General features: G+C 51.1%; 1 protein-coding gene across 4 annotated transcripts in view; it reads right to left on the bottom strand.

The window, feature by feature from the left end:
* Rps6ka2 (ribosomal protein S6 kinase A2) overlaps window positions 1–17691 on the bottom strand; it is a 270352-nt gene that overhangs the window by 4462 nt on the left and 248199 nt on the right. For all 4 annotated transcript variants that reach the window (XM_075951153.1, XM_075951172.1, XM_075951161.1 and 1 more), the window contains 7 exons: window positions 14951–15081; window positions 13972–14097; window positions 7568–7657; window positions 5836–5994; window positions 3310–3471; window positions 1480–1556; window positions 646–763 (listed from right to left, as the gene is read on the bottom strand). In XM_075951153.1, the coding sequence (XP_075807268.1) occupies window positions 646–763; window positions 1480–1556; window positions 3310–3471; window positions 5836–5994; window positions 7568–7657; window positions 13972–14097; window positions 14951–15081 (863 nt within the window). The remainder of the gene's footprint in view (window positions 1–645; window positions 764–1479; window positions 1557–3309; window positions 3472–5835; window positions 5995–7567; window positions 7658–13971; window positions 14098–14950; window positions 15082–17691) is intronic.

The raw sequence follows: 17691 nt of genomic DNA, 5'->3' as shown, positions 1-17691 counted from the left end.
TACTTTTCCGGCACTGGGTGGAGCTAGCACCTTGCAAACACTAGGGGCTTGTGCACTGACCTACACGCTGAGCCCAACAGTGTACTGTTTTACTACAGGAGTGGGAGGGATGGGCAGGATGGTGACCTGGTGAGAAAAGTGTGCGTGCCAGGCCAGTCCAAACCAGAGACTTTACACCAACACAAATGTGCCGCAGGCATTAGGGCGGTCGTCCGGAACCACCCCTACAGAGGAGGCAATTTGGCCACAGAGGCTCTGAAGTTAACCTGCAGGTCTCTTCTTCCTCAGGGTCCCGAGCTGCCAGTCACTCTGCCAACGTTAGGCTTGCAGCCCTGGTCGCAGCGGCCAGCTCCCTAACCGCCGCTCCTCTGTGGGCTTCCCTAGCTGTTCACGTCTACATCTGCCTGTGTCTGTATCTCCGTCCATGCCCACAGTTCCTACTGGTTCTGCTTCTCTGCAGAACCTTACTACATTAGCAACATGAAGAAGGTATTTTTTTTTAAATAAAACATTTGAAACACTGTGAATAATTCTATAACGTCTGTATGGGTGGAACTTACAGGAAGGTCCGGCTTCCTCACAAACAGCATGCCTATGGCAGATCCTCCAAGCCTAGGAGGTAACAATACTGGGAAATATACTCACTTTGGCTGCATCAGATATGGAGTCCCAGTTCCCCCCAGAGAGGGCGTATTTCCCACTGCCGATCCTAGCCAGAATCTCTTCGGGGGTATCATCTGGTCCATTGGCAAAAGGGGTGAACCTGTTGGGGACGATTGATGGCACTGAGCTCACAGCTCCACCTCAGGGCTTTCTGCCGGGCGAACAATGCCTGCCTCTTTCTACCCCGAGTCTAGGGCTCAGGCTAAGGAATGGTGTGTGCCCTAGTGCCATGGTCAGTGCTGGAAGTCAACAAGAAGGGCGGGGAAGTCCACTCTCGTGTGCACACTTTCCTGGCCCTTTTGGGTCACACTGGTGCCAGGATGGCAGAGAGTCTGCATGGAGATTTGGTATCCATGATGAGAGAGTGGTTCAGTGGCCGGACATCTGAGATATGAAGTCTGAGGGACCCAGGTGCCACTCCACCACCGAGTCTTGGCTCTTGGGTAGACTGGTTCTTGAACTTACAGAAGTCACACCACACATGTCAGGTATAGTCCATGTCCACCACCCCGACACCATACACACAATTCAGACATGCATCAGCACACACGTCCTGAGAAGAGGAACATGCAACTCTCCTAGCGTTCCTGTCAAGAGAATGGTTCAGGCGGCAGAGGGAACGTGTGTGTGTATGTGTGGGGGGGTGTCTGTGGAGGGTATTTGTTTGTGGGCTGAGTTTATAAAGACCACACAGCTGACTGTCCATGTCATTTCCTTATCCTACAGGGTTTGAATAGTCACCCTAACCCAGACGTGCGGGTGTGTTTACACACAAGCACCAGGAGGGAGGGGTGACGCCCTGGGGCCCTCCATTACCCAGCCAGCATGGTGTACAGCAGGATTCCCAAGCTCCAGACATCGCACGCTGCGTCGTAGCCTTGTCGCTTCAGGACCTGGAAGGGCAATGGGCAGGGTCAGAATTGCACTGGGCAGCTCCAGGTCAGAGTGAATGGGGCACAGTCAGGGCAGGGCGGGGCCATCTGCTGGGTCAGCCAATGCTGTCTACCATGTTGTGGCCCCTGCAGAGACGGGGGTGGGGCACAGCCCTTGCCTGACATGTGGCGTGACGGCAGAAGTCCTGCTTTTCCGTCGACATGTTAGCCACATTGCGGGATGCCATTCAGTGCACGTTCACAGTGCAGGGCAGCCATCCTCCAGAACCCCTTCTCCTAAACTAAAGCTTGTCTGTGTTAAGTACAAATTCCCCACGGGCCAACCCAGTCTCTGACAACCGCATTCTGTTCTCTTTATGAATCTAACCTTGCGAGGAACTTCACCTAATGGATTCAGAGTCGTCCTGGAACTCACAACATAGCAGGAATGACCTTGACCTGATCACCCTTCTGTCTCCACCACTTCAGCACTGTATGTGGCACGATGCCTGGCTTATGCAGTTTGTGTTTTGAGATATGAGGCCATATCGTAGGCTGGTCTCCAGCCCCTGAGCTCAGGTGCCCTTCCTGCCTCGGCCTGGTAGAGTCCCAGTGGAGACCAGGTGTGTGCCACTGTACCCTATGTCTTAGCTAACGGACGACTAAGGGGGAAGAATTCTGATGGTGCCATATGGGGGACACTGATGGGTATGTTCACACTTGAGCGACAGGGAAGAGCCCAGCCTGATGCTCACGGGTCACTGTAGATTGCTGCATTGGCCTGAATGAGGCATTAGAACTCCGTGTTCAGTTTCTTCCCAGGCGAGGGTGAGCTATGTTCCACAGTGCAAGACAGGTATTAAATGCTGAGTAAATTGCAACTCTGAGTCACTGGTTAAATGACTTCCCGAGTCACATAAATACTGACTTTGCTTTTCTCTCCTCGACTATGAAACACGGCTCTCGTATGCAGTCTGCCAGGACTAATAACAGCCAAACGAGGCGCAATCGAAGCTTCAAACCAGCCGTTTCCAAAGGGGTCAAGGCTGCTCACTTGCCTGGACAACCCCTGGATAACCAGATACAGCTGCCTGGTCACTCTTAGACCTGAATCTGCCCGAGTCTCACTCGGCAAAGCGCACAGCAGTGTCTTCCTCGTAGGATTCGGAGCAGACCAGACAGTTCCACTCAGGAGGTCCAACACGGGGCCTGAGCCTCTCCGACTCCATCAGCAAGGCTAGCCCCTGCTGCTACCACTGTGGCCCCACTTTACCATCAACTCACGCAAGAAGCCAGACTGATGTACTACCACAAATATCAGTGGGAGCAGAAGCCAGTGGAGTTGGCCTCAGGAAGCTGGAAAGGGGAATGAGATACCCTTTGGAAATCCTCTGAGGTAAGGGATGGGGAGCACAGTGGGGAGCACATATGTGAGCATTTGTGTGCACACTGTTGTGGGCTCCCATCCCAAGTCGCATGGATGCTGACTGGTTGTCATGGAAACACTAGAGCAGGAACCCGGTGCATCAGCACCATATAAGTGTTCCTGATGGAAGATAAGATACACACGGTGACTGAGTGGTTCTGGTGATCCAGAGCGACCATGTGCTCTTCTCCCTCCACAGCAGGCTCTCCTTCACGTCTCTTGCGGACATGGCTGAGTCCATCGTGCTGCCTCAATGCCCCAAGCTCTCTAGTCACTATGGTAACAGGAAACAGGGTGGGCTTCCCTCAGCCTGACTATGCTGTCTTCCCTGGGTTTGGAGGACTCTACCTCAGGCGCCACAAAGTTTGCTGTGTAGCAGGGAGTCATGAGCAATCCGTTCTCCGCTCGCAGCTGCTTGGCGAACCCAAAGTCACAGATGCGGATAGATTCGGGGTTTCCAGACTCGTCCATGTACAGGATGTTACTGGGTTTCAGGTCCCGATGAACAACCTGGAAGGCAGGAAGCAGCAGTCAAGGCAGAGTGGGAGAGAAAAGGAGCATATGCGGGAGACAAGGGCTACCTGGGAACTGATTCCCAGAGCAGGTTCCATGGCAGGAGAAAAGTACTGTGTTCTTCTGAGGGGCCGCCCTATCTCTCACCCCTGCTGGTCACTCACGGCCAAGGACCCACAGAGTCCGCCTTCATACAGAAGGACAATATGATGGAATAAAACCCATGCTTTTCCAAGATGCAGGCAGCTCTGGCTACAGGGATGAAAATGGTCCCGTGAGAAAATTGGCCCACAGTGGGGTTCTGGGGCTTGACAGTGCACGGACCACTTGTCACAGGGACCAGAAGCACAGTGCACTGCTATCCCAGGAATACACAGTGCACTGCTATCCCAGGCACACACTGCTATCCCAGGCACACACTGCTACCCCAGGCACACACAGTGCGCTGCTACCCCAGGCACACACAGTGCCTCTGCTACCCCAGGCACACACAGTGCGCTGCTACCCCAGGCACACACAGTGCGCTGCTACCCCAGGCACACACAGTGCGCTGCTACCCCAGGCACACACAGTGCGCTGCTACCCCAGGCACACACAGTGCCTCTGCTACCCCAGGCACACACAGTGCGCTGCTACCCCAGGCACACACAGTGCCTCTGCTACCCCAGGCACACACAGTGTGCTGCTACCCCAGGCACACACAGTGCGCTGCTACCCCAGGCACACACAGTGCGCTGCTATCCCAGGCACACACAGTGCGCTGCTACCTCAGGCACACACAGTGTGCTGCTACCCCAGGCACACACAGTGCCTCTGCTACCCCAGGCACACACAGTGCGCTGCTACCCCAGGCACACACAGTGTGCTGCTACCCCAGGCACACACAGTGCGCTGCTATCCCAGGCACACACAGTGCGCTGCAACCCCAGGCACATACAGTGCCTCTGCTACCCCAGGCACACACAGTGCGCTGCTATCCCAGGCACACACAGTGCACCGCTACCCCAGGTACACGCAGTGCGCTGCTACCTCAGGCACACTGACTCTGCAGCAAGGGGAGGGGCTGAGGGCTGCATAGACTGCACTGCACCACTCAAGGCCCAGACCTCAAGCATGTCCCATAGTTACAGTGACAGCTGTCACGACAGAAGGGCCAGCAATACCACAAAACAAAGCAGCTATTTAGGACACAACGGGACAGAAGACCCTTGTGCAGATACACAGTGTGCCGCCATGAGGTCTGGAGTTGAGCATCCCAGCTGTCCTCTTGCAGAGCAGTGAGAGGTTCTGCTAAGATTGACGTGATATACTCGGGCAATCGGGGCGGTTCATGGACACTGATGGCAGCGTCCGGGAGACTGAAGACTCCAGATCCCCTCATTAGACAGAAGGATGTCTGTGAACTCTCACATTTGGGGGCGTCTAGAATCTGGCTGTTGGGAAAGCAAGGTGTGGAACTCCCGGGTCACGGGGAAGTCACACAAGAAGGACCCACTGTGAGATCTTGGAAGAACTGTGCAGGCTGGCAAACCTGTGTTCACAGTTGGCCCAAACCTGCTTTATGAGAAATTTTGAGGAGAGAGGGAAAGACCAGAGCGGGGGGAGAGGGGGCAGAGGTGAAGGGTGGGGTGGGAGGAAGGATGGAAAGACAGAGGCACAGCGTGAACGGAAGGAGGGAGGAGAAAAAGACGCAGACAATGTATTAGGCTGGCTGTTCCCTCCTTGAGACAGAGATTGTGGCCTGGAGTTCTGCAGTGTGGCCTTGGTGCAGTTGGCTTTAATCAACCTGTGCTTGGTCCTCTAAGACACACAAAGTCCAGGCTTTAGAACTGAGTCCCTGAGGAGCGTGGTGTAGTCTCGGCCGTCGGAGGCTGTGGGAACCCCAGCTACTACCCTTTCTCTTTAACTTTACGGATCACAAGTACTGAGAATTCTAAATCTCTCTTTATCAAGGCCAGGGTATCACATTCTCTTTGGTAAAATTGGTTCACACAAATCTGTGACCTTAGTTCCTGTATACTATGTATACAGATGACTTCAGACCCATAACGGGCAGCAGAACACATCACAGCAAATCACATCCCCTGGGTACACTGTTCAGCGCTGAAGGTCTTGAGAGGGCACAGGAAGTGCTCTGCCCTCCCACTTGCCTACAGGCAGATGCCAGTCTATAAGGATGCCTCCTCTGCACCCACAACTCTGTGGCTCCTCTACAGTCTTGCATCTTCCTCCCTGTGGTTGCCAGCTGCCTCGAAGCTGGTCCACTGCCCTGCCCTGAGCCTTGCGACTGGGAGTGCAGGTAGCCCCACCTGGGTCATCCCTTGTTCCTGCAGGCTATGGGCACCCTGGCCTGGGTCTTACCCCTTGAGAGTGCAGGTAGTCCATGGTCCTGGCAATGGTGCACAGCACGTCACTGGCCTCGCGCTCTGAGAAGCACCGCTGACGGAGGATGCGGTCCAGCAACTCCCCTCCGCGCATGAGCTCCATCACCAGGTATACATACTTGCCATCATCATAGACCTGGAGGTCAAGGAGAAGCACACGAAATTCAGAGACCTCTATGTCAGCATGGCTGCCGTCTTCAGGCCCCTGGTTCTGTGACGGAGCAAGGGCTCCAAATGGGGTGGAGGACAGAAGCTGGGGGCTATGTCCCTAGAAGTAAAGTCAAGATGTTTGGCTGTTGGGAATGGGTGAGCACCCATTCCAGCCACACAAAAATAGCTCTTCTCTGGAGGGAAACAGCTCTGATACCCTGGGGGATACACGAACCTCGAGAGAAGCGGCTGAGCTGGGCTATGTTGTAGAGTCATGCTGCTGGCTTTTGAGGGGCAAGTGACAGCGGCAACAGTACGCCACAAGAACAATGCCTCTCCACTGTCAACACGCATGTGATTCCGTGCGTCAAGCCGGCGTGCAGCCCTGGCTCTGCAGGGCTGTAGGGAGGGGACCTGGCTCCAACAAACACACAGCTTTTGCCAATACTAGCTTTAGACTCAACTTAAAATGAAAAGAAAAGATGCAAACTGGCTATTTTGGGGCCCTGTATATATGAAGACAAACACGTATGTACCCCAGTCACCAAAAGCATGGAGCCCATGAGTGCCTAAGCTTTGACAACTAGATGAAAATGGGTGACGGAACCAAGTGCTTGTTCTCAGTTCAGTGATAATCATTCAATCGATGAACTGCCAGAACAAGTTACTAAAATAATTTACCTGACTTTGACCTGTATAAAAGGTGTGGCGCTAATTCTGGTGTTTGTTTCTGAGCTTATGAACTCACTGTTCTATTTTGAGGGTGGGAAGATGATGTCATCTCGGCCCTAAGCTGCTCCCCACAAACAGCAGAGAGGGCCAACTCTGAGTCTGCAGAAGAGCTGTCTTTGGTTTGTGAATCTTCCACGTAAACCAAGAACACACAATCAGAGCACCAGGCTTGGGGCAGAGCTGGCTCCATTTAAGCTTTTGCACGAGAGACACTCACTGCCTATGTTCCCTGGGGTTGAACTCCTACTCCGTGAGCTGCTGTCAAAGGGACACTGAGGGGGTCCCAGCAGGTACAGGCTGTGGGCATAAGTCACGGGAATGACTTTGTACTCCAAGAGGTAAGGGCAAGAAGAGGGAAAACTTCCTCTCTTCTCAAACCTGCACATCTGGCTTCATTCATAGGGTAGAGAAGCCTTGCAGACAGTCCCAGTGCAGCTGATTCCTGTGCTAATGTCCCTCATCAGGGAAGGTTCAAAGGAGGCTGTAAACATGTCCCAGCCAGAGTTGAGTGGGACCGGCCACCCTCACGCCACACCGTCAGGCAGGAACTGACTCAATGACAAAGAACAGCACACGCACGTGACGCACTCAGGTGTTTCCCATTTTACGCTCAGGCACAGCATGTTGGGGGGAGTGGGGGACTATCCAGGGGTGTACATACACCTGGTTATTCATGTATGCACCCAAATTAGGGGACTTCTGGGTGGGATGTGTCTAAGGCACGTGATCCTGGGCGCACGGAACAAAAGCAATGTGAGAAAACTCGCACTATGCAAATGGTGGTTTCTGCATCCACTGAAGGGAAGAGCTGCTACAGAGGCACTCACATCTTTTAGGGTGATGATGTTGGGGTGCTGGCCATACCGCAGGAGGATCTCGATCTCTTCTGAGGGGTCCCTTTTGCTCTTGTCGATGATCTGAAACACACACACACAGCACGTAGCACTGAGAGCTTCGCTGCTGGCCTTGTTGGATCACTGCAGATGAGGGACTGAGACCCCAGAGAGTCACAGCAGGACCGCTGTCCACACCCGCATGGGACTCAACCAAGCTCACTTAAAATCTCTCGGAAATGTAGACCTAGCCTCTCCTGTCTCAGCTAGCGAAAAGGGTACAATTAAAAAGAGGAAACCGGGTCTATAATTCCAGCTACGAGGGAGCTCGGAGCAGGAAGACTGTAAGTTGTAGGCCTGTCTGGGCAACTTAATGAGACGCTGTCTCAAAGTGAAAAGAAGGATGTAGTTAGGGATACAGCTAGGGATGTAGCTCGGTGACAAAGTACTTGTCTAGCATGTGCAAGGCCCCAGGTTCAGTCCCTAATACCACAAGAAAGAAGGGGTCATCCTTCAGACATGAATCTCAAGATATCAGAAGGCCAGAGGCAGCAGGGCAGGTGTGAGCTCACCTAGGCGCCAGCAGCCAGCATAGTCTGTTTCTGCCACTGACCTCTGGCCGTAAGCTCCCACTTCACTCAAAGTGAGCCCCCAGTCACTGAGACCTTGGCTTTTCCTGGAAGCTGCATGTCAACCACAGAACCAGGCACCTCCCAGACAGAAGGCAGAGTCTGAGAAGACTCATTTCCCTCGGTGCCAAGACACACCTCCTTTCTTTTTTGGGTCCCTCCCCCTGCCCAGTATTTTGCACAATGTCTTGGAAGAGCAGATAAAACTATTTAACTCCAGATCGGTGGCTTCCGACTAAGGGGCCACAAATCAAAGCCTGTCTTTGAGATAGGAGTCCCTGTGCTCCATGATGGCTCTGCCACCTCTGGAGGAGCCTGGCCTCTTATGTTTGCGGGGAGCTGATGGAGAGAAAGGATCCATGTGTTTGACTCAGACAGCACTTAGGTTGAGAATGACTCATAAATTCAGAAATGCCCCCTACCCTCAACAGCACTCTGTGCCCCTGCACACTGGCGTCATCCAGTTCCAAAGCCTCTCTGCTTTGACTACATGGGTATCCAACACCCAACATATTCCCTTTGCCATACATTCATGGGAGTGGACGATTTAGTGGTAGATGCATCCGCTCCTAACATCAATCTGGTCTCCTCCGTAGGAGCCGAGTGGAATGAACAAGAGGAAGCCTTTTGTTGACCGCCAGGGACGCTTGAGTTGGAAAAGCACCACAGGTGCACTGACACTGTCACTTAGTTTAAGAGCAGAAAAGGAATGTAGACATTTTCTTGAGAATGCATAAGTAACCCTGGAAAGGAATAGGAGACTATCAAAAGCCTTGACTTCCCAGGGCGGGGAAATGGGTATCGAGGGGATGGAGTTATGACCCGGAGACCCTAGGTTTCCCTGAGTATAGCTGTTGAATGTGGAATCATATGAATATTACCTGCTAAAAATTAAATGTTAGAATACTGCCACTATCATAAAAACACCTGGGACAAAGCTTGACCCTTTTCCGTGGTATCTGTCTTATTCCTGTGTGTTCTTTGAGTGTAAGTCATGAAACAAATTCTGATGAATAGCCATAAACACGTGTGAACCAATCCCGTTTCTTAAAGACCTTAAGATCTCACTGACACTGAATAACACTTTAAGACTGAAGTGAGAATTAATGTGTATGTTCGACCAGGAGGTGCTGGAGGACACGCCAGCTAGTCTGTAATAACAGGGCACACACATGAGCATGGTGGACTATGAAAACACACTGAATATCCTTTGTTTGGTGGAACTTGCAAAGCATCTCCATCAAATACCATAAGGAAGTGAGGCGTTCCCTCGGGTGGCTGTTGAGAGGTGGAAAAATACACAGGATCCTTCCGTGAGTTTCCTGGTGGGAAGACTTCCTGGGAATGATGTAGCTGGGTTTACTTCCAACTAGAGCAAGCCCTGTGGACCACATTCTTGGCTCTTCCCTCCAGGTAGTAGAGACAACCACAGTCACAGGCAGGAGGAAGGGGAGGTGTGTGTCTCACTGCTCAGCTTCTCATCAGGAAGAGAGGCGGAGAAGGGTCGGGCAGCATCCTTCCCAGTGGACAGCTGTCTCTGCTGAAGGTGGGTAAGCTCCCCACGGGTGTGATGTGTAGCACGCTGCCTCTCACGCTCCTCAGAGGTGGTAAGACAAGGCCTGTGTATACCTGGAGCAAGTATGCCTGCCGTCATGGCTGGTGCAGGAGGATGGCTCTTCTTAACGGAACTCACGTGTGCTGGTGGCTGATGCTGCTACACAGGAGTCTTTGTCACTACCAAGGCATTTCCCCCACCCTTCCAGCTTTCCCTTTCTGTGTCTGTACGTGTCCCTCCTATCACCGAAGCACCCCTTTCTAGGTGCTGAGCCACATGCAGGGTGAGCACCTGGCCAAGCAGGATGCACCCCCCAGGCCCACTTCCTTTCACTTGTTGGAAGGACCCTAGTGTGTTGGAAGCAAGTTAAGTAGAGTGTGTAATTACTTAAAAAAACAACAATAACTAAGAGTTTCTCCTGTAAAGTTAAACAAACAAGGAAGAGTAAGAACTCCAGTGTTTTCTTGGTAGAGAAAAAAAAAATCAAAATTTCCATGCTAATTAGTCCTTCTAAAAATAAGCTCTCCCCAGGCCAAGCGTCTGTTGGATTCCACTTCCTTGCTGGTTCACAGTTACGTACTCAGAGTGGAAGTGAGCACAGACAAGAACACTGCTGTGCAGAGACGACAGCCGTGGGGCCAGACTCGGCCTCCTGTGGGCAGTGAGGCCTCTCTTCTCCTGGCTGTGGTGGTCACATCCCCTGCTGGAGTTAAAAACAGGGTGACATACATCCCAAACCACCATCCAGCGCCTCACAGAGAAGCCAAAGGAAGACATGGGAGACTGGGCCGTGAGCTTCATTTTTCACCCTGCACATAGATAGGACTCCTCAATGATGGCGACAGGCCTGGGAGGCCCCACCTGTGCTCGTCAGGGGCGGAGTAGGGCAAGGATTAGCAGCAATAAAGAGCTGTTGTAGGGGGGATTCAGAGTTTTCAAGGTGTGGCCACAGACACAGTGCTCTGGATCAGATAGGATTCCACTCAGTGGTCACAGGCAGAATGGACATGGAGTAGGGGCGGGTGCTGGGAGGAGGAGAAGGTTCCAGAGAGAAAAGGAGGCCACCGGGAGTGGAAATGAGTTAAATAAACAATTAAAATAGCTTTGAGAGAACGGGGTGACACTTAGGAACAACTCTAAAGCACTTCAGCTTTTATTGCGTCCATTTCTTTAGATGTGTGTGGCTACGCACAGCTCAGGGCAAATGTAAGGCCAATGACAGCTTGCTGGAGCTCACTCCTTCCTTCCACCATGTAGGTCCCAGGAATGGAACTCAGCCCATTGGGCTTGGCAGCAAGGATCTTTCATTTGTATCTGATTCTAACTGCGGCATTTCATAAGAACGGGTGTGCTGCCGAGGGGTGTGGTCATGCCTCATACTGACCAGGTCCACCTGCCATCCCCAGAACTTCAGCCATAGGAGGCGGGGTTGTCAGTAGAGAGGTGCCGTGCCTGGGCTAAGGCTCTGGTTTGAAAGGCAAGGGCATGAGGAAAGGCCGGCTGAAGGGCGTCTCTGTTAACCTCAGTCTCCACTCTCTGGTGGTGGCCTCTGGTTCTGTGACCAGAGAGAAAGGATGTGTCAGAGATGGAAAGATGCAAAGCAGCAGGCTTCCCGAGGGCGAAGTCCAGGGGGCAGTGTACTCCCTGCATTGAGCAGGTTCTAGAGTGCATGTGCACAGGCCTCTGTCTTCTACAGCTCAATCTGCCCCCACCACACGCCCAGCTGACGTGAGTTCACAGGCTCTGCTCGCCGGAGCTGCATGGACACAGAAGTCCATCAACTGTTGGCTCTTTCACCTTTGAACCCAGGAAAGGTTCAGCCCTCAGAGAAGTGGACTTATTGCTGCCCCTCTACAAGGAGCTTGTGTGTGCTCCTAGGCCGTATGTGGAAGCTGTCTTGCCAAGCTTTTCCATGGTCCTACTCCATTCCGTGAGGGTTAATTTAAGCATTTTCCAAACAATAGATTATGACCCACTATAGTCTTAGAAAGGACAAGGGGATCCCTGCTTGTCTACCACTTGGTTTGTCCAGGGAGTTTCAAGGCTTCAATGACAAACAGGAATGCCTAGCTCTTCTTCTACTGTCAACTAGAGATACAACACTTAGTTTTCTTCCTGGGGTGTACAGGTTGGGAAGGGGAGCTGTCACAGATTGTACATGGTCAGACCTCACCGGGATCTTTGAGGACAGAGTCCTAACTCCCAACAAAGTCAATTCCAGATGAAGGCTCTGCGTGAGAGCTGGACGTGGGAAGACCAGAGAGAGCATGCCACTGGCCTCGTCAATGGGACCGAGGTGCAGGGCACAGAAGAGCACTAAACAGTAGTGGGCTGTTTCTAGAAGGGCCCTGGGGCTGCCGGGCTGGCGGAACAATGGATGTGTTTCTTAGGCTCTCTGGCAGCACCGCTTGCTTCTAGGAGTGCTGCTGGCCTCGAGATAAACAATCTAAAGAATTTCTGTGAGAAACAACTCACACAGAGAAATACTAAAGAAGCCCACACACGCCACAAAGCGCTGAAAAGTCCTCCGGGGCGAGGCAGAACACAGATCTTCTGTACACCCCAGCCACGCGCAATCAGGACCCGTGACTGTGCCCCAGCAGGGTCGGCTCCGTGACACCGGGTGCTGACCCTGCCATAACTGTGAGCTCCTGTTTCCACTGTAATCACCTCGAAAACTCCAGGAAGTTTGGACCAATTTGTCAAAAGGCCACAGATTCCTGAGATGTTTGGCTGGTGTCTGTTTTGCTAAAACCTACTGAATGTTTTCACAGTCTGAGATACCTGGGGCAGACAGCCTGTGAAGACGCACTTTCTCTTGAGAATATGCTTCTGAGAAATGTCCAGTGTCAAGAAAGGATGCACAATGCCCTGGGCTCAGTGGACCAAGCAGCCTTTTCAGAGCCTGGAAAACCACAAAAGGCAGAAACTGCCCTGGCCTCGCTGGCCAGCTCCACCTCTCTCTAGGCTCTCTCTGAAGAGCTGGGACAGCGTCACATGCCAAGCAGAGCTGGTATGGTTCACATCACGATGAGGCAGCCTCAGACTTTGTCCCTCAAGTCTGTGTCCGTGTGTCTGTGTGTGTGTGTGCGCGCGCGTGTGTGTGCACGCAAGTGTGCGTGGGAGAGGTGTGTGTGCACATACCACAGCATAGGTGTCAAGGTTAGAGAACAACCTCAGGATTCAGCCCTTCCCTTCCAACTTGTCTGAAACACAGTGTCTCTCATTGTTCCCCTCTGCATAGGCCAGGCTAGCAGCCCAAGCAATCCTGGGATTCTCCTGTCTCTGCCTCCCATCTCACCGAGGAACTCAATACAGACGTGTGCTATACACCTAGCTTTATGTAGGCTGTGCAGACTTGAAGTCACAAGCATTCTACCCACCGAGCCATCTCTCCAGCCCCATTCTCATGTGTCAGGGGCAGATAGCTGAGGTTAGACCGCCTCATGGTTGTGGAGAGAGAACACGCAGTGTGTGAGGCATGGTGTGTGCTTCTGTGTATGTCAGGTGCTGGCTTCAGAAGAAGGACGCTTTAGCTTTTACTAACTAGAAAGCTCTAGAGGTTAGCGTTTTGGATGCTCGGGTCAAAGATTTAATCTACAGCAGTTAGGGAGGTGAAAATGACTACCCGGAGCTCGACAAACTGGATTACGGTGTCACTCTGCACTATCCGCAGGTTTTGGTGGCTGGAGAAAAGCATTGCTGCCCCCTTTATTCTCTATTCCTATTTATTTCTTTGATTATTTTTTTTTTTGCAGCTGTATCTTTTTTCCTTCCTCCCTCCCCCACTTTCCTTCCTTTGATAAATGCTATGCCTGTTTGCAAACTTCTGTCTCCTAGATCCTGTGTGCTTAGGACTATTTTTCTTGGCATGCTATACTTAGTTACTAAAGATGACTGGTTCCATGTTGGACATAACTGAAATATTTATCATTTGAAAAGACTTTTTTTTTTGTCCTTTGAGATAGGGTCCTGCTACGTAGCCCAGGCTCATCGGGACCGCTCAGTTTCCCTACCTCAGTTTCCTGAGGGCTTTAGTTACAGCTGTGTTACCACGCCCAGCTTGCAAAATAAGTTTTAAATGGGTGACCTCATATCAAAATAAACTGAAGTCTCCCACACTGATCTCAGAAACCGTGGCTGGGCAGAGCCTGCTCAGCGCCCGCGTTCCAGCTGGCGGTGCTGCTCGGCGAGGCCAGGGCTCCTTGCCTTACCTTCACAGCGTACTCCGCGTCAGTGGCTTTGTGGACACAGCGCTTGCACACCGAGTAGGAGCCCACCCCGATGTCCTCCTTGATCTCGTACCCATCAGTGAAGTGGATATTGTTCCCGTGTAATTGCTGCAGAGGCCAAGACAGGGTGGTTAGCAGCTCTTCATCAGGTGCATGGGCAACAGACACACGGATTTAGGGCACCCTGGGAACTTGGGAGCTCGAGGAAATGAAGAGTTCCTTGCCCAAGGTCACAGAGCTATGCATAGATGGTTCTAGAGCTCCTGTGGCCTATGGCTTTTAACATCCAGACACCTGGATATTATGGGTCTACTGAGCACCTGTTTCCCCCAGAGACCTGTGGTGGTGAGACTCTGTGGAGCCGGGGCAGACACACTTGTATGTGGCTACGGTGCCATTTCCAGGGTGAGTATTCAGATGAAAGCACCAAGCCCAAATGTTTAAATCAGAAGTCAGCTCTGGCCCCCGCGCACAGCCCCCGCCTGCTCACCACTGAGAACAAGTGCCCCAGTGAGCACAGCCACCAGGGAGACAGATGTCAGGAAATCAATTCAATGCTATCTGATTCCACTGAATGAAGACATCGAGCACTCAAGTGAGTTTACTGCAAATCCTTCTGAGTTCTCGGAGTTCTAGCTATATTCATACAATACAGAAGTCTAAATAGCATCCCCAGTGCGCCCCGAAGACATGGCAGCCCCAGCTGACACAGGGAAGACAGGGGCACAGACATCCATGGGGATCCTCTCCTCAGATTTAATTTTCCCTTTTATAAATGAATGTGTAACAGTTCAAACCACCAGAAAGATCACTATAGCAACACTCAGTGACATTTAGGGGCAGGGGGATGTCTGCCTTTGACCCGCTGTTGGCACCCAACACTGAGGTGATAAAAATCCTCAGGGTCTCCAAGGCCAGGCACCAGGGCCCTGAACTGAGCTCCTGGGGTAAGCAGACTTACCTGCACAATGGGGTGAATGGGGGCCTTGGGCATGTCTTGCTGTGAGGGCTCCTGGACCAGGCTGGAGGCCACGAAGCTGAATCCTCTGAACAGGTGATGGGCGTTTGCACTTGGGGGGACGCCGGGAGAGTCTGTGGATGAGCAGTGCGGGGTTCACACCTCATGAGAGCCAGGTGAGCCAGGGAAAGACAATGGTGTGTACGTGTGTGCAGTGACTACACACGCAGCATGTGTGCTGGCAAGGGTACATACGAGTAGAGAGGCAGAAACACATGAAACTAGTTCAGGTGCCGCCAAGAGTCTTATCCGGCAAACACGCATCACACGCAAGTTTTCAGATAATCATTGATCACGTGTTTTTAGGTTACTGACTTTGGAAGTTACTGGATATTCTTCAACAGAACCCAACACCCCTCCCTACTAGAGAACAAAGCAAAAAGCTGCCAGAAACTCTAGGGGGAGATGCTAGAAAGCAGGGCTGCCGTGAGCTCAGCACCTCCTTTCTGGGCTAAGCAGGTGCTGTATGCCTAAAGACAATCAGAGAAAAGCCAAGAATTTCCCCACTCCACACTCACCTACAGCCCAGACTTCTGCCCAAGGCCCACTGCACAGCTGCAATGTGCCAAGGCTACCCTGCTCCATTCGTCCAGGACACGTGGGCAAAGTCCCTGCTGCCCACGGTCCAGCAGAAGAGTGGTTGACTTTCTAAGTCCATGAGGGCTGTTCCAAAGCAGGACTGCCATGCTATAGTGTTGCGGGAGCTCCTTCCGCTCCTTCAGCCAATAGCTGCTGAGAGACCACGCCCCAATGGCTGGCTCCATTGCGTCTGACCCAGAGAGGAGAGGTACGGCAATTGCCTAACTTCCTAGCTTGCCTGAACATCAGAAAAGTAAAACAGTCAAACTGGCCAGCCTTACAGACCAGGTTACAATAACACACGCCTTTAATCACTAACTTGCCATAGAAACCAGGCAGTATTTTAGTCGACTCCACACTAGAGAGGATTGTAAAACGGGAGGAGGCAGCTCTCAGTCTCAGTCTCATTCTAAGATTCCTGAAGCCAGGATCGCCATTTTGGATTAAGGTCAAGGTAAGAGCCAGTGGCTGGCTGTTTTGCTTTTCAGATCTTCAGGTTGAACTCCATTTCAGTCTCTGAGCTTTTATTAATCGTGTTTCACACAACCACAATTAGTAACAGTCTGCCTACATCATAATACTTTACTGCTGGGTAGTGTATGTGTGTGCATGTGTGTGTCAGAGAACAACTTTCTGGAGTCTTTCTTTCTCTCCTCCCACCCTGCCTGTCTTGTTCCTACCATGCTGCATACTCTCGGCTATCTGGCTGCCATGGTTTGAATGTGAAATGTCTCCCATAGGCTCATGTGTTTGAACACTTGGTCCTTAGCTGGTCTGTTTGGAAAAGCCATGGAACTCTGGGAGATGGAGTCTATTGGAGGAAGTCCATCACTGGAGGCGGGCTTTGAGGTTTGTAGCCAGACCCTATTTCCTGCTCTCTCACCTTCCAGAGTGCTGATGCAACGGAACCGGCTGACCTCTTTTTCTCCCTACACCTTTCAAGCCATGATGGGCTGTAATCCTCTGAGACTGTGAGCCAAATAAACCCTTTCTCTCTTAGCTTACTCTTATAGGGGTGATTTAGCTCAGCAACAGGAAGGTCAATAAGGCACTGGTCCAGGAGCCTCTGGGTAATTCTCTTATTCCCACAGGAGTGCAGGGATTACAGAGGCCAGCCACCACTTACAGTTATTTGTGGGTACCCAGGGATCAAACTTATGTTATCAGGATTTTTACCCTCTGAGCCAGCCCACTGGTCTCTGCGTTGGACTATTTGTTAAGTATTAAGGATCTGAATTCAGTTTGTATTTTAGTTGTCCCCATCCCTTAAGTGACCAACTATGACAACCAGACACAGTTAGGGACAAACACAGAAATGTAATCCTAACAGTTTGAAAGCAAAGACAAAGATATCAAACACCAGTCAAGTGTGGTGGTATTCTCCTGTCGAATGGGCAGACCTGGGAGGCTGAGCCAACCTGGGCTACATGACAAGACCCGACTCAAGAAAACAACAGAAACAACAACAACTAAAATTAAAAAGAAAAAGACGGAAGAGAGAGAAAAGACAGAAAAAGGATGTTGCCAAATAACGAGAACTTGCCCACTGTAAGTGAAAATTTAGCTGTGTAAACATCAAATATATTTATAAATGAGAAGTAAATGGAATATGTAATCTATAACAAATTCTGTAATATATCAGGATATATAAATAAATAAATAACATAAATAATATATTAATTAATAATATTTATAATAGATAACTTAGTTTTTTCTTGTAAGTATAATTTAAAAATTAATGCATATACTACATTAAACATCATATGTACATATATACATATTTACACTATATCTGTACTCTATCTATCTATCTATCTATCTATCTATCTATCTATCTATCTATCTATTTATCTTTCTATCTATGAGAATGAATAGGAGTATATCTACACATTCTGGAATCATTTACCCTGAGGAGACAGAGTGCCCTTTCCTTCCCTTCCGGTCCTTTACTTTGACATAGAAACAATGGTGGGGAGGGGTGTGGGGAGGAAGAGGCTCCTGTCCAGGAATGTATTTTTTTGTTCCTTCATAATCTGCTTTGGGTACAGGTTTATGAGGGCAGCTGCTTCACAGCCCAGGGGCAAGGCCAGTGAGGAGGGGGGCTC

Source organism: Microtus pennsylvanicus, chromosome 1 (assembly GCF_037038515.1).
Source record: "Microtus pennsylvanicus isolate mMicPen1 chromosome 1, mMicPen1.hap1, whole genome shotgun sequence".
NCBI classification, from domain to species: domain Eukaryota; kingdom Metazoa; phylum Chordata; class Mammalia; order Rodentia; family Cricetidae; genus Microtus; species Microtus pennsylvanicus.
This window is presented reverse-complemented; position numbering and strand designations above follow the sequence as displayed.